Source organism: Tyto alba, unplaced genomic scaffold (genome assembly GCF_018691265.1).
Source record: "Tyto alba isolate M040663 unplaced genomic scaffold, T.alba_DEE_v4.0 Super-Scaffold_22, whole genome shotgun sequence".
Taxonomy (NCBI): Eukaryota; Metazoa; Chordata; class Aves; order Strigiformes; family Tytonidae; genus Tyto; species Tyto alba.
The window spans coordinates 41,122,054-41,137,242 of record NW_024881296.1 but is presented as its reverse complement, the minus strand read 5'-3'; the positions used below and the strand labels follow the sequence as shown (position 1 = coordinate 41,137,242).

The window sequence follows — 15,189 nt, the reverse complement described above, 5'->3', positions numbered from 1 at the left end:
TGTTTAGTGTTTTGGGTTTTTTTAACATTTTATATCATAAACTGAGTACCTTCATAATAATGGTTTTTAGATTTCAGATGTTATTTATAATTCTCAAACTTTTGTTTCTACTATTACTAGTCCTAACTTCTGCAACCACACTCACTCTACCCATCTTTTCCCCCATCCTCCCAGAAAGCAGGTGCTATGAGTCCACTGCTGCAGACAGCAAATTCTTCAGCTTTACTGATTTTGCCCCCAAAAGCCCAACAAGTTGGTTATTTCAAGTACAGTTCAAAATAGGTGGGTGGGGGTGTGTAGAGTGGAAAAAAAAAAAAAAAAAAGGGGTATTGGGTAAGTATGGTAGCCAGACATAGGATTACTGCTGTAATTGCCCTTGCCTGGTTATTCTACATTGTTTGTGTCCCTGTGCCTGGGCACGAGACCATCCCAATGGTTCCTTGCCTCATCTGGTATTGAGCACTTTTATTTACACATTGTGACAGTTACAAGCATGTGCTTAAAAAGAGATTTAAAAAAGAATTACTTTGGAGAAGATTCAGCAACACCCAACTTGGAGAAGCAGAGTGCAGGATGTGAAATGTTCAGCTCACAGGAAAGCTGGGAGGTGGGTATATTCTGAACTAGTTGTAGGTAGGCAGGAGATTTTTTTGCATTAGGTCTTTGGATTTTCCTGAGTGTCTTGGATTTCTTCTGCCTTTAGAACTTGAGGAGCAAATGCATCAACCTTAAATTTGAACAGCTCTGACCAGCTGCTTGAAGGCCTGCAGGCTCTGGAATAACCAGAAACTTTTTAAGATTAAGAGTAGCTACTGGTTTTAAAGTGGTGCCACAACATTAGGGATTTAAGGCAGAAATAAACCTTTTGGCATCTGCTTTCTGTGATGTGCAAGGTCACGTTCACCACTCACTGGTTACACTGGTCTTTCCAAATCGGTAAATTTGGGGGGAAACGGCTTGAAAGGGCCTGCTTTACCTGTACAACCTCACCGGGGCTGCGAGGAGGGTAAGGAGAAAGGTCAGAAACAAACTGACCGGCCGCTGCCGCGGTTAATTTGTGCGTTAGTTAACTCGCACCCTGCGCTGAGCGGGGCCTCGCCGCCTCAGTGGGGGAAACCTCCCGGGCGCGGGGGGGCGGGGCTTGATCCGCGCCTGCGCACTGCGCGAAGCCGAGCGCTTTCTGGCGCTCGCCGGATGTAGTGTACCGGATGTAGTGTATCGGATGTAATGTGCCGGATGGTGTTGCCCGGCGGCGCGCGCACGTGAGGGCGGCTCGGCAGCGATGGACGCGCTGGACCGGGTGGTGTGAGTGTCGCGGGGGGGGGGGGGGGGCGACACGGGATCAGTCGTCCCCTCCCGGCCTGCGGCGGGCTCCGGCTCCGAGACCGCGGGGTGGCCGGTACCGGGCGCGGCTTTGCCCGGGCTCTGGGGGCCGCGGGGCGACTGTGTGTGGGGCCCGGGGCGGGGCCGGCAGAGAGAAAAGGCCCGTGGAAAACGCGCGGGACAGAGGAGAGCCGGTCGCTGCCGTGATTTTTCCTGGTGGCGAGGCAGCACAGCCCTCGCTCAGTTGGTCACATAAAGGAACCGCGGTGACCACCAGGTTTTGAATTTATATATTTCCGTACGCTTGAAAAAAAAAACTGTCTTCATCTATAGTTAGGAGTACCCGCTTGGTGTTTTGTTTGTTTGTTTCCTAAAATAAATATCATGCCTTACAGAGAAGATGTGAAAAGCTTTACATTCATTTCGTGGAGAAGCGTAGTTTTTAAGCCACGTAGTTATTCATTTATATAATCTCCGTGCCCCTACTAAGGCTGGGGCATTTCACCTACATAATGCGCAGTTCTGCTCTCTGGTTCCTGCTAACAGGTATCCTCTGCTAGAGCTTTCCTTTTGGATGCCATTGGTGGTCTTTGAGGAACTTTGTTTTCTTCCCTTACGCGAGTCTGACTTGGGGAGGGAGCTGGTGTGAGGGGAAGCTTTCAGCCTATCAGTAGTCTGTATAGTTTATGCTCTAAATTAGCAGAAACTGAAAAACCCAAGAGTGTAAAATCACCTTCGCTACTTTGGGGAGGCAGAGAAGAGGAGGAGTGGCAGTAAAGCACATTCATCTGAAGCTGGGCTTTTAGCACTGATTGTAAATCTGCAGGTCAGAATTAGTTTGAGTCACTGAAACAAGTTACTTGAACAGAGTTTGTTCCAATTCTTGTTTTGTTCTGCTGTTTTCTGCAGTGTCAAGTGTTGTTACTAAGTTTTTAACTGTTAATTTATTGTTACAGAAAGCCTAAAACTAAGAGAGCAAAAAGATTTCTTGAGAAGAGAGAACCCAAACTTAAAGAAAATACAAAGAATGCTATGCTTATAAAAGGAGGAAATGCAAACTTAACAGTGACTGAAGTGCTTAAAGACATTGTAAGTTATTGGACATAGTATGGGACCTTCCTTTCTCTTTTTCTTACAATTTGCATGTTCTCTGCTGCAAGATCAGTATTTTCATACTCTGTGTTCCCTAAATCTCAGATTGACTAGTACTCTTAAGGTGTCATTACTTACCCCTCAATGGAGATTATTTTCTTCAAGTTTCTTCTTTGACAGAAGTTTTGAGCTTATTTTCTTTGTTATTTTTTTTTGCCATTATTGTCCAGTATATAAAGTGAAGTGTTGCAAGTCCATTTGAAAACACGAGGATTAGATACAGAATTGGGACTGGATCACTCAGCTGAAGTCATACTCCAGAATCGCAAACTGCTTGTGTGCCTTGTTATGGAGCTTTCAACCTCTCCAAAAACTTAAATTTACCAATCCTATCTCCTAACTCCATAACTGAAAGTATTATAGCCGTTCCTACGCTCTTTTCTCTCCTTGGTTTGTTGTTTTCTTACCATCTTATGTCAATGATGATCATGTTGCTGTTCACTCCCTGTTTTTCCTCATGCCCCTAGAAGCAGAGAGCTTCCATTAGACGAATTGCAATTAGCAATTAATTGGGAACCAAGATTCCTAGCAACTTGAAGGGTACTATTATGAGAGGTCTTTTGAGGTGCTGCCTTCTAGACTGATTTGCACAATTACTCTATTTCATGTAATCATGTAAGCTGTAGGGTTTTAGGAAAAAATAGTGCTGTTCACTTAAATATATTAGAACACATCTGTAACTTTGTCTTTTGCAGTATGCTGTGAAGAAGCCTTTTGCTGTACTGTATAAAAAGTAAGTGCTCTCGCTTTGACATCTTTGAGTCTTCTGATAAGACAGGTTTTGGTAATTTCAAAATGTGAATAGAGATGCATGGGGGCTTGGACAATGGAAAATGTTACAGAAGACAACTGAGATTCATCATAAATTTCAGTAGGCTGGAAACAAGGTGTACGTGATCATTATTGGTGCTGAGCCCAGTTCGGTGCCAAGTGTTACAGAGCAAATTTGAATGGTTGATTTCTCTGTCTGATCTGTGCAAACAGCTAGTGAAGTTCTGTGTCAGGTGGGTAGGCTGGAGTTATTGTATCCAAATTCTTACAAATTTGAGTTACAGATTATAGTGATAAATCTTGTTCAGAATGGGAACCCAGTGCCTATATGGATGTAGTGCAGAGACATTAATTGCAATAGCGAAATTTCATGTTGGATGAACAGGCAAAGGCAGTTGTTTGCCAGGTGTCAGCGGTGGTGGCGGTCTGGAAGTCAGGACCCAGGAGACAGGAAACGTGGAGGAAAGTACTTAAAATGATAACAGCAGCACTAAGACGCTCCTGGCAGTAGTAATACGGCTTATGGTTTGAACTAAAACTGAACCTCTACTGTTGGAGTTTCCAGTAAAATGGAGAGTTCTGATGTTATCGGAGAATTGGAAGTGCTTATTTGGGCCTATTCATTTTTTTTATCTTTTTTTTTTTTCCCCCCCTCAGGAAAAATATTACCAGGCCTTTTGAGGATCAAACATCATTGGTAAGTATAAACCACATCTTCTCTTATGACATTTTATAGCCTTAAAGTCATGAAGAACTCTATTGGGAGATAATTTCGTATACTCTATGAGGTACTGTATAAGAAAGTTTATAGGGAGTTCAGATAAGTTGAAGGTAGGGCTATGTCTAGATTTATGGTGTCAGTAGGCATATTTTTCCTCTCACTGCATGACAGAGTCATCATGTGAGGACTTTGTCTTTACTATAAACACGTTTCTGTAACCATTGTTACAAACTCCTAGATTTACCTGTCAGTTATAAGTAACAGTCCTTGATATAAAAGGAAGAAGGCGGCATTTTATTTTGTTTTTCTAAAAGCCAGTCCTCTAAAGTGATGTCGCTTATGAACAAATTGTTTCAATTTGGTGAATTCATAGGTTAGAGGGGTTAAATGGAGGGTGTCGTAGCTTTCTGTGACTTCCTTAAGTTTGAATAGAGGTAGAAGAGTCTGACAAAGTACCACATGCAAACACATGCATCAGCTGTGCAAGTGTGAGGTGGTTGCTGAGAGTTCTGTTCCAGCGTTCAGTCAAGAACTGTCAGAAGAATGCACAATTTCAGTTAAATATATGTATTTGGCCTGCAAAGAGGTTGCAAAAGTTGCTCTTCAGAGGCTTGGAGGGTGTTTTGAAAGGCGGTGTATGTTGGAAATACGTTTGGTGATATGTCCCTGTCTGGATTTGAAGTTTTATGGCCAAAATAATTTATGAGCAGGAAGGCAAAAAATAGAGGGGCTAATCCTAAAATTATCTCGCACATTTGCACTTCAGCTATAGCCTTACTTTAACTGCTGAAATATATCTGTCGTAAAAGCAGTATATGTATTTCCTCCCACAAAATGAGAGAATGGAGGTTGTGATATACAGCTGTAGTTTTACAATAAAGACAAAAATGAATTATCCCAAAATAAGTTGTTTGGTTCCCAGTGATCATGATTTGGTAAAGCTTGCTCTGCACCACTGCCAACTAACATAGGGAGATAAGGGTCAGCTTTCTGATGTGTGAGGCAGTTGTTGAAACAACTCACTGAAAATTCAGTATTAAATAAATCTGTATGAAGGAAAAAAAATTTGACATATACTTACCAGGCACAAGTGCACTTTCTTGTCTGAAAGAGACTGTGAGAATAACAGGGAAACATATCTGAGGAACTTCCTGTAAATAAAAAGGGAGAGGAGGGGAGAGATCGCTAAGGCTTTAAAAAAGTGAAGGCAGCCAATAGTGAGTGATAGAGGCGTTGCAGAAGTTGTATTGGACGGTTGAGTTAAAGCATTTTTAGTGTGTTAGGAACAAAAAAATCATTGTGACTGCAGCGTAGCTACACCGACACAGAAAGTTACTTAGTCTGCATTAATACTGATGCTGAGCTGTTGTAGTATGTGCTCCTGTTCTGTTCTTGACATGAAGCACGTTAATGCAGTCATTCCCAAAATATCATGAGTGGAATGGGAAAGTTACTGTAGGCATCAGGGAAAGATTTGCAACATAATTTGTGGAAACTAAACCCCTTACAATCCCATAGTTGGATGACTTGGTTTCACAGTCATACAGGAACCAGCTGATCATCAGGTTTAAACTTCTGCTAATTTCTGGGAAAACATGGCAGCTAAAATCATACTGGTATTTTAAAAGCAGGTCCTTCAAGGACCTTTAATTCTTGTCACTTCAGAACAGCAGGGTTGGGTCATTGAGAACAGTGTAAACAAGTAATGAGAGCCTAGAAAGATATGGAAAGTCATATAAAGTTAGTGTTGTTTGGGTTTTTTTTTTTTTTTAAACTTAGTTACAAGCATTTTTTTAAAAGGTCGGGTTTTCAATGTATGTGATGTTGCAGTATATGGGGGACACATTTGAAGCATTTGAGTTTGTTGCATCTTTCTAATAAAATATATAGCTGTTAAGAGACATTACATATATCAACACACAGTGATTAACAGGGCTGTATGAGCAGGTGTTTCAAGGGGACGGTTCTGTTCTTGATCCATTACAGTCAGTATTTTTCAGGGACCTGGTGACAGAGCTCAGTGCTGAGCTGTGTGATTTGCATGTGCAATTAATCCAGCCTAGGATTGCTCCTGGGGCTGTCTCTCCTGGCCTCCCAGAGGGGCAGAGCTGCAGTGTCCTCTCTGAGCTGCTGCTGTTGCAGGGGTTGGGGGGGGATGCAGTGGCTTTTTCTGCTGCACAGCTGCTGAGTGCAGATACAGCACCTCTGGTACTTCTGGGAGTACTGGCTAAATAATGTGTGTGCATATCTAGAAACTATGGCTGATATGTGGAACGAGGGGCTGCCTTGTAAAGCAGCGATGCATAAAATGGCTTTGGAGTTGGACATCCTCAGAAGGAATTGCTGTAATGTTGGCTCCGGACAGAATACCATAATAGGTTCTCCATCCACCTGGAGAAAAGATCTTCTCTATGATAGTCACCACTGGCGTGGTTTTAAGTAGCGTCTTAAATAATAAATTGACATGTAGTTGCGCTGTAGTGGGACCCAAGTGTGAGAACATTAGATATTTGCAGATGTTCCTAGGCTTGCTTTGAAGGAATTAGGTGGTCCTTCAGAAGCTGTTAGGCAAAGCTGATATGCTGCAGAAAGCGTAGCTGGGTCACTACAGTGAGGCGTTACAACTGCAGCCAACTTGCAAATAGTTAGTCTTCAGGCAAGGAGAGGTGGGTTGAAGGTAATGTATGTAAAAACAGGTAATGAGGAATTATGAGAGAGCATTACAGATAAGATGGCAAGAAAAGATTGCCTAGCTTGATCTTTAAAACTGCAGTGGGAAATGAAAAAAATAAATTAATTGTTACTTGAACCTTAAATCCAGCTGTCAGTTTTAGCTTTTATGGACCTGGACATGCTCAAAACCCTTCTGGTAGGTGCAGTTGCTCTTCTCATTAAGCAGCTCCTAAACTCACATGTTTGTGACATATACCTTCACCAAATATTTTAAACAAACTAGAACTCATGAGTTTTGTTCTTTTCCTCAATTGTAGGAATTTTTTTCCAAGAAATCAGATTGTTCTTTGTTTCTGTTTGGCTCTCATAACAAGAAGCGACCCAACAATCTGATAATAGGTAATATGTCTCACCTGAGTTTTTATTTGGATGAAAGATCTAATTTTCAATGAATATTTAAATAGCTGGATTTTCTTTTTTTACCTTCACAGGTCGCATGTTTGACTATCATGTCCTAGACATGATTGAGCTAGGCATTGAAAAATTTGTATCCCTAAAAGATGTCAAGGTAAGGAATTGCTAATTCAGTATTTCAGTGACATCTACTGGTGGATTTTTTTTTTTTGCATTGGCTTTTTCCATACTTTGAAGTAAGGACAGGAGTTGTTTAAACAAGCATTTCATGGAGTATATGAGGATTGGTAATTTTTGTGTACCCCAGAATGTTACTTTTATGCTCTGCTTTGTATTTTATTTTGGTTGTTTTGAGCAAGCTTGCAACTTTTTTTTGCAAATACTTTTTTTAGACTTGGTTTATTCCTAATACTTTCCTTTAATTGAAGAGTCACATTTACAAAATTCCTTAGTCGGTTTCTACTCATGGTAGGTTCCTTTATAAACGGGCATAGGCTTTGAAAACTGAAATCTCTCTTCTCAAATTATAATCAAAGAGGGTCACTCTGCTGTCTGAGATGATGCTGAAACTCTCTTTAGCTTTCAGTAACATATAAATTACAGTTTTAGTGGAACTATACTTAATTCTAGACAGGGAGCTACCATCTTGATTATTTAAACCCAGAGAAATTTCACCTTTTATGGCTATGTTAAGCTTATTCTGGCAAGACTAAAACATATTTCTTATGTGTGTACTTCTGTATCAAGCAGTTCATACACTGCAAAAATAAGAAATTTTTATGGTACTTATTCTCATCACAGTCTGTAAATTGGCAGGACAGTCTAGGAGGATAGTGAAGAAATTATGGTTCATAAAGGTGAATCTTCCCCTTGAAGTCAGATTGTAGCATGTACCTTCATGACACTGTTTATAGCAGGGAAGTTATAGTTTATTAAATGTATTTGTTGGCCAGAATTAAAATTAGGTGATTCAACTGTTCTTCCACCCTTTTTCATGTACTCTCCGGTGTCATAAGTACAATAGACTTGTTTGCCTCTAATTTTAGTTTTATTGTTAGTATTTGCTGTCAAATTCACTTGTTCTCACTGGAAGGTGTTATCTTAAACATTTTATATTGAAGAATCTCTCTTTTTTTCAGTCCAGCACAAAGAGTAATGCAGTTCACCCTTTTAAAAACAATATCCTTCCATACACATACAGTGTTGTTCAATGAAAAAAAAAAAGTGTCTACGGTGTCCATATTGATCACAGGTCACAACAATTTTTCATTCAGTGTTGAATGGCTAACCACTTATTAAGTGAATAATGTTTCCTAACCCAGTCTGAATTTTTATTCTGTTCTAAAATTCCTATTCCACAGAATAGTAAATGTCCTGAAGGAACAAAACCTATGTTGATATTTGCTGGTGATGTATTTGATGTAAGTGAAGAATACAGAAGACTGAAGAGCCTTCTTATTGGTCAGTATTTTGATTATTTGAGCAGTAGGAGTGCATAAATCTGTAGTAATGTGATCTGTTGGGAAATGCGGTTTTGTCAATAAATGTTTATTTATGTGCAGCCCAGAAAGAAAACAAGAACAGGCACTTGAAAGTTTCATGTCACATGAGATTAAAGTTAACTAATTGTCATGACTGTTGGAGGGGGGAAAAAGACTAGCCTAAAAGTCTTTGATGTTGCAACTTTGTGTTCACTAGAATTCATTACTTTGATAGTGGGAAAATTCTGGTATTTTTCAAAAAGTCTTTACCTTGAGATTGTCCTGGACCATCACTTTTCTAACCAAATAATATTTTTGAAGTATCTAATTTGAAATTGGTGGACTAAGTTCAGACAGTGGGATGTTTTTGCTTACAAAAAAGTCAAATCCATATAACTGAGTTTGTGTTTTTATAATGAAGGCATTTTCTGTTGGAAATTTGACTGATTCTAACAAAAGTTCCACTGATTGGAGTACTTGGAAAGAACGTGCAGTAAAAAACATCTGTAGATAATAGCTGCGTCATAACTTCAAGGCAGGCTTGGAGTTTACTAAACAAACTGGCATAAAGTGTTTTACTATCTCAAGGTTAGAGGCCCTGGAAGATAAAGCACATTGTGTTTTTTGGTGTTTTGCCTTTTTTTTTCCTGTAGAACCACAGAAAATAATTATACTTAGGGTAGCTTTTGGGGACATAGAAGTCATATGGTACTGTATCTCTTGACAATTAAAAAACGCATCTTGCTTGATAGAACTATATCTAATAAGTAGGGTAGTGTGTTTTTTCTTTTTAATAGGTTTTCTAAAAGTAGATTTTTTTTTTTTTTTTTTTTTTTAGCTCTGGTAAAATACTGAAACTGGCCCAATAACAGCAGTCTTGTGCCTTCAGTTCCATTCTTGGGTTATATACCAATTCCTAGTCTTACAACTTTGCAAGATCTCCCTTCCATATAAAATAAATATTGGTTCAGCCCTTTTTTCCTAGGCAAACAGATAAATGATTGCTCTTTAGAAAAAGACCTTAAAAATGAGATTTTTTTTTTTTTTTTCCCCTTAATATAATAATTCCTTAAAGCAAGTTGTTTCATAGGGAATGAGACTGAAAGGGGACCAGGAGAGGAAAGAATTTGCATCCTCTCAATACAGCTGACTGGTTCTTGGGGATAAATAAGGATAGAAAAGCTAGTAACCGTGCTTATAAACCTTTGAGGGTGGGTGAATATTGAATGCGAAGATAAATGAGTTTTAATACTTTATGTTTATGTCACTCTCATGTTTACAGTGCAGGAAGCAGGTGCGTTTTTCTCTGAAGTGTATCTTGTTCAGGCATCTGCACAATGTTGGTGATTGGCATCCAGGTGTGCTCATGCCCCCCATCATCAAACACCTTGATACCTTAAACGGAAGACATGCATCGTTAGATAGTTGTCAAATAGCTAACTAGACTTTCCTGTCCTATTTCTTTTGATGTTCTTCTGTTCTTTCTCCTCTCCTATTTATTTGCCTTTAATGACTCTGCAGTCAAATGTACTCAAATCGACACCCAGTCGTTCTTCTTGGATGTACTCCAAGTACTCCGGGTCTTAATGTTCTGCTGACTTCTATGAAATACCTAAATGCAAAACACTAGACAAAGGTAAAGGTTCAGGAGTGTAAATCTTGAAGGTATCTCTAACCAATTAAAACTGTTTGGGTGATAACTTGACCTGCTTCAAAACTGCCTTTAACTGATAGGCAGGCACTGATTCTTTCTCTTTTGGCAAAAGATAGCGCCTTTAAGCTGCCGCTCTATTGCTAAGAAAGATAGAAAAATGTCTTTGCTACAACAACAACAAATATTTCGTTACTGTAACAGTACTGTTGGGACCGAAGAGGGAATATTAGATCAGTAACAGCTTCTTGTTGTCAAGGCAATGTTGCCAGTAATGCTGGTGAGCAACCAAGCTTTCATTGCCTTTTGTGGTATCAGAAGGGTTTACACATGTTTGGAGTATCATCTTACAGCCATTTCTTTGTACAGTTAAAGGCAAGGGTGAATTATTGTGTTCATGATAATGGAACCCTATAGTTTGCTTAAATTGTGAAGTGGTAGAAGTTATTTAGGAGAAATAAATAGCAGCTGCATTTTTCTTTAGAGACCTGGAAGACAAAGACATCCCATTCTTTCTCTTTTGGTTTTCATTGCCTGCTGATGTGGTAGTGTAGGAATTAATTTACGATGTAAGTCCTTGGAATGCAGTTCATGAAATGCTAATAACTTTTTATACTTGTTTTTATAAAATGTTTCATCTTTAACAACACTGCCTGCTTGCTAGTTCTGTTTTTGCACACCCATTTCATCCTAAAAATGGCTGGGCACTACGTGACTTGCTTATACACTTTCTAAAATGTTGGTTTCCAGGAGATCTCTACAATTTTAGCTTGATCAACAGCTTATTCTTCATACAGCCTTCCTCACACAGACTGCAAAAGATTTGTGGGTTCCTTCTGGCCAAGAAAAGGAATGTCTGGGAGATGGCTGGGATAGAGTTTGAGCTCTGCTAATTCTAACCATAGCTACATAGGTTACAGTGTTACCAGCTTTTGGATACAAATTGACACAAAAAGAAATTTACAGACTCGCATTCCAAAATAATTTAGGAATTTAATTTGGAAATGTAAAGGTCCTGTGAAGCTCTCTGCAGGAAAAAGTGAATTAGAAGTTCTGAAAACATGTTGAGGACAAGGGAGGGAAAGAACTAGGAATGAAAAGAGAGGAGAAAGCAAGTCTCTAGTCCAACCAAAGCAAGAGTTGTAAATTTAAGAGTACATTACAACTCTCTAGGTGTATGGAAATGTAAAGTTTCTGCAGCTGCTCAGCATTGCCAGGAAACAGAAATTTCTGACCACCTGCATTTGTTGGAAGAGATCATCCTGTGGGTAAAAAGGTGCATGATGCCACAGAAAAATACGAAAGGGAGATGTTGTCAATGAAACCACTGTAAATGTAAGCTTGTGTACCTGCAGAGAACTAGTTGAAGGGAAAATATAAGCCAGAAGCAAACAAAATATTTTATTTGCAACATTTCTTCTAACTACAAGCTCAACTCACAAGAGGAGGAGAGAGAGTATTTAATTGACCAAGGAAATTTCCTGGCTAGACTCCAGCTGATATCTGCCAGCAAGACTTTGTTTTGGATGTTACTCTGGTGCTGATACTCTTGAAAAAGGTAGTGGAGGAAAAGACAGCTAGCTGAGGGATCTGGAAATGGCACAGAACGGAAAAAAACTGATGCGTTTTGCATCTGTTAGCAGTTCTTCTATGTTTCAGCATTGCCCTGTCATGTTTATTAGCACACCTTGTTCCCTCGGTCAAGGTCACATTCTTTCTCCACCCTCTGCATGTGTTGGACAGATTGCTGTGCTTACTGCAAGCTCTCTGAGTGCACGGTGCTTTTTCATAGCCTGATACGAGAGCCTCACTAGAGATAGCTCATTTTGTATTTAACCTGTGTTTCAGTGTTCTTTTTGCAAACTAAGCAAGTATTTAAAGTGTCTTGTTCTTATAGATGTCTTGCTTATTAAATAGAGAAAACATTAATTATACTCACGGATACTACTTTACCTAAAGATAGAAGTGCTTTGCTGTGGGAGGAGGTGTGAAAGAAACAATGCATCTAAACTTTTTCCCCAAGTCAGGGAGAGAAAATGTAGGTAAGAATAGATAAGATACAGATTCTGTCTGTTTTGTACTGGTTTTGATTATTCTTTGTACTCTTCCAAATCTGGCTCTGATTAAGAATCTAAAGTATCAGTTTTTTGAATGATGTCTTTAAACAGATACCTGAACTAAAGGCTTCTCTGTACTGATCTGTGTTTAGCTGAGCACGAACTGTCCTGAAGACGAAGTAGGATGCATTTCATTTTTATTACTTTAGAGCTGAATATTTAGAAGAGTAAACAATGCAATTATCCCAATTAGCTTAATAAAGTTAAGTTACTGCTCTGAAAGTTTATTTGCTCTTTTCCACGCACTTATTTTTAGGTAGCATATATATTGTTACCCGGTTATCGCTGTGAAGTTGGTGTGTTCCTGTCAGGATTTCTCCACACGTTTGGTTTCACCAGTGCAGGAGCTAACACGTGCAATATTAAGCTTCTCTCCTGTGTTTCGGCAGGGCTGCAGTTTTAAGTAGCGGCTATTTCATGAGACGCCCATTAAACATACAGATTTGGCTTTTCTGGAGCCATCCCCTGTAAAACTTTGCTTAGTTAGATGCAGTAGAAATATCTATATAGGCAAGAAGTTCAAGCGATGTCACGCAGGTCTGCTATGAAGTGTACCAGTTTGTTGTAGCCATGTGTTGGTTTGATTTTCAGCCAAGAAATCTGTCATTTATTCTTTTTTAAATATTCTTTCAGATTTCTTCAGAGGTCCCAGCGTGCCCAGTATTCGTCTGGCTGGTTTAGAGTACGTTCTGCATTTCACAGCTGTAGATGGGAAAATTTACATGCGAAGCTATAAGTGAGTATGTGTTTTATCTGTTAGCTTGCTTTTTTTTTGGTACACTTGTCAGCTTGTCTCCAAATGTAGGCTGTAGTTGCGTGATTGAACTGGGTTGAGCAGTAGTTTGCTGTGTTTAACAGACGTAATGTGTAGAGGTGATCCAGCGGAACACAGAGTAACTTGTACGGCAGAAGGAAAACACTTCAGCCCTAAACCTGCTGCTCCCTTCCTTGCTGAGCTCCTCGTTCCAGAGAGGAGATTGCTCTTCCGTCTGGCTGGATTAGGGAGGTGGCGTGGATGACCTCGGTGAATTCAGAGCGCTGTCTTAGACTGGGTAGACTTAGTCTGTTCTGGGGCTGATTTCTAGGGCTCTCCTCACTCGGGTGCTTGGCCGAGCGCGGCGGGCGGTAAGCTGCCGCCACCGATCCGCAAGGTGAGACGGGCAAAGGCAGGACAGGATGGTCTCTCCTGCTGCGTTGGTGTTCGCCCCCGCAGTCCGCGGCCTGAGGCGGCTGTGAGCATTCACAGCTTGTGTTCCAGGCGATTCTGGTTCCTCTTGTAACAGTACCGATTCATCGGTCTCATTCTTCAAAACAAACAAAAAACTTTCTCGGTTAGCTCTCAGTTTATTTTGTCGTAAACAGCAGTAAATATTTTTCACATCTGTTAATACCCAGGGCACTATTTTGAATTTGGGGAGTGGAATGGCTTGCAGGGTACTGGGATGGAGTTTTAACAGTAATACAGATGATACTGGTCTCGTTTAATTAAAACAAAACAAAACAAAACAACAACAAAAAAAAAAAGTTATATTAGCCAGGTTGTGTTTTGGGTGTGTTCAAACTGTGACGGTACAGGTTTTATATATTATAAATTGCTACTGACAGACATCTTTTTCAATAATAGAGTTAACAGTAGCAATTGTTTTTAGTAGTCTTCCAGCTACAGGACTGAATCTGCCCCTTAGGAAGACTGATCAATCTTTACCACGGAGGACAATGTTGATTTTTGGTTTTGTTTTTCCTTTCTAGGGTGCTTTTGAAGAAATCTGGCTGTAAAATACCAAGAATTGAACTGGAAGAGATGGGACCTTCATTAGATCTCATTATAAGGAGGACACATTTAGCTTCAGATGACCTTTATAAGCTGTCTTTAAAACAACCAAAAGCCCTGAAGGTGTGTACCTTTGAAAGTATATTACTTCAAGATCGATTTGTGAAGAGCAAAAGTTGAAGTATTAATTATTGTATATTTGACCAAAGTTTATTTTTGTATAGGCCAACTGAGATTTCCGGGGCCACAGCACCTCTGTGGTGATCAGCTGGCACACAGACTTTCCTCTGGAAGCATATAGAACATACAGAACAAATCTTAATCTCTAAGCTCCAAACAATGTGTGCGGCCTTGCTTTTAGGCACTTGATTCTCACCAGAGCTTCTGGCACTCTGTACTCAGAAATACTGATGTTGTTCTTCCCTTACAGCCTAAGAAGAAAAAGAATATCTCCCATGATGTGTTTGGTACAACTTATGGTCGAATCCACATGCAGAAGCAAGATCTTGGTAAACTGCAGACACGGAAAATGAAAGGGTTAAAAAAGAGGCCAGCAGAAAAGTCAGCTGAAGATGGCGGGGTTAGTCCAAAGAAGTCAAAATCAACTTGATAGTCAGGAGCAGCTTTGAAAACTCTTTGTACCTTCAAATTTAGTATAGCTGTTGGAATATAAATGTGTCGGATATAAAAGATTCAGCTACTGCTAGCTTTAGTTTTATAAAAAAAATCTTTTGAATGGTTTGTCGTTTTAAAGGGAACATGGGGGTATTGAGCTTTAACATGGAACCTGGTTATTTAAAATAAAAAGCGTGATATAACTTGCTTAGTTTTCCAAAGCTGAGTATTTATTCTCTTGGTGTTAGCAAACATATGCTAGTCAAGCAGGTGACTCATTTCCCGAACAGTTTTATGGCTGTTATGTTGGGAACCCTTGATCAATCAACTCATCTTAAATTCTGTGCAGGACCAGCGTAGTGTATATGCATAATATACACAGCACAACTTCTCTCTTCAGTTTTTGCACAACTGCAATACTCAGTAAACTATAAACCGTTTTCTAGAGTGTGAACTCACAGAGTGTTGTTTCTGATGCCAGACTGTGTTTTTAAGTATTG

General features: G+C 39.8%; 1 protein-coding gene across 4 annotated transcripts; it reads left to right on the top strand.

Moving 5' to 3' along the window:
* The first annotated feature begins 535 nt into the window (after positions 1–535).
* RPF2 (ribosome production factor 2 homolog) lies at positions 536–14,896 on the top strand. Of its 4 annotated transcripts, none has more exons than XM_033002901.2 (10): positions 536–607; positions 2,280–2,412; positions 3,171–3,208; positions 3,904–3,943; positions 6,958–7,039; positions 7,132–7,208; positions 8,416–8,515; positions 12,937–13,039; positions 14,053–14,197; positions 14,505–14,896. In XM_033002901.2, exons 2-10 carry the CDS (start codon positions 2,356–2,358, stop codon positions 14,682–14,684), a joined length of 822 nt encoding a protein of 273 aa, XP_032858792.1. In that variant the 5' UTR covers positions 536–607; positions 2,280–2,355; the 3' UTR covers positions 14,685–14,896. The 4 variants fall into 4 exon arrangements, with proteins under 4 accessions (XP_032858792.1, XP_042652001.1, XP_042652003.1 ...); XM_042796067.1 differs by lacking the exon at positions 536–607 and adding an exon at positions 1,137–1,305; XM_042796069.1 differs by lacking the exon at positions 536–607 and adding an exon at positions 1,297–1,399.
* Positions 14,897–15,189: the final 293 nt, after the last annotated feature.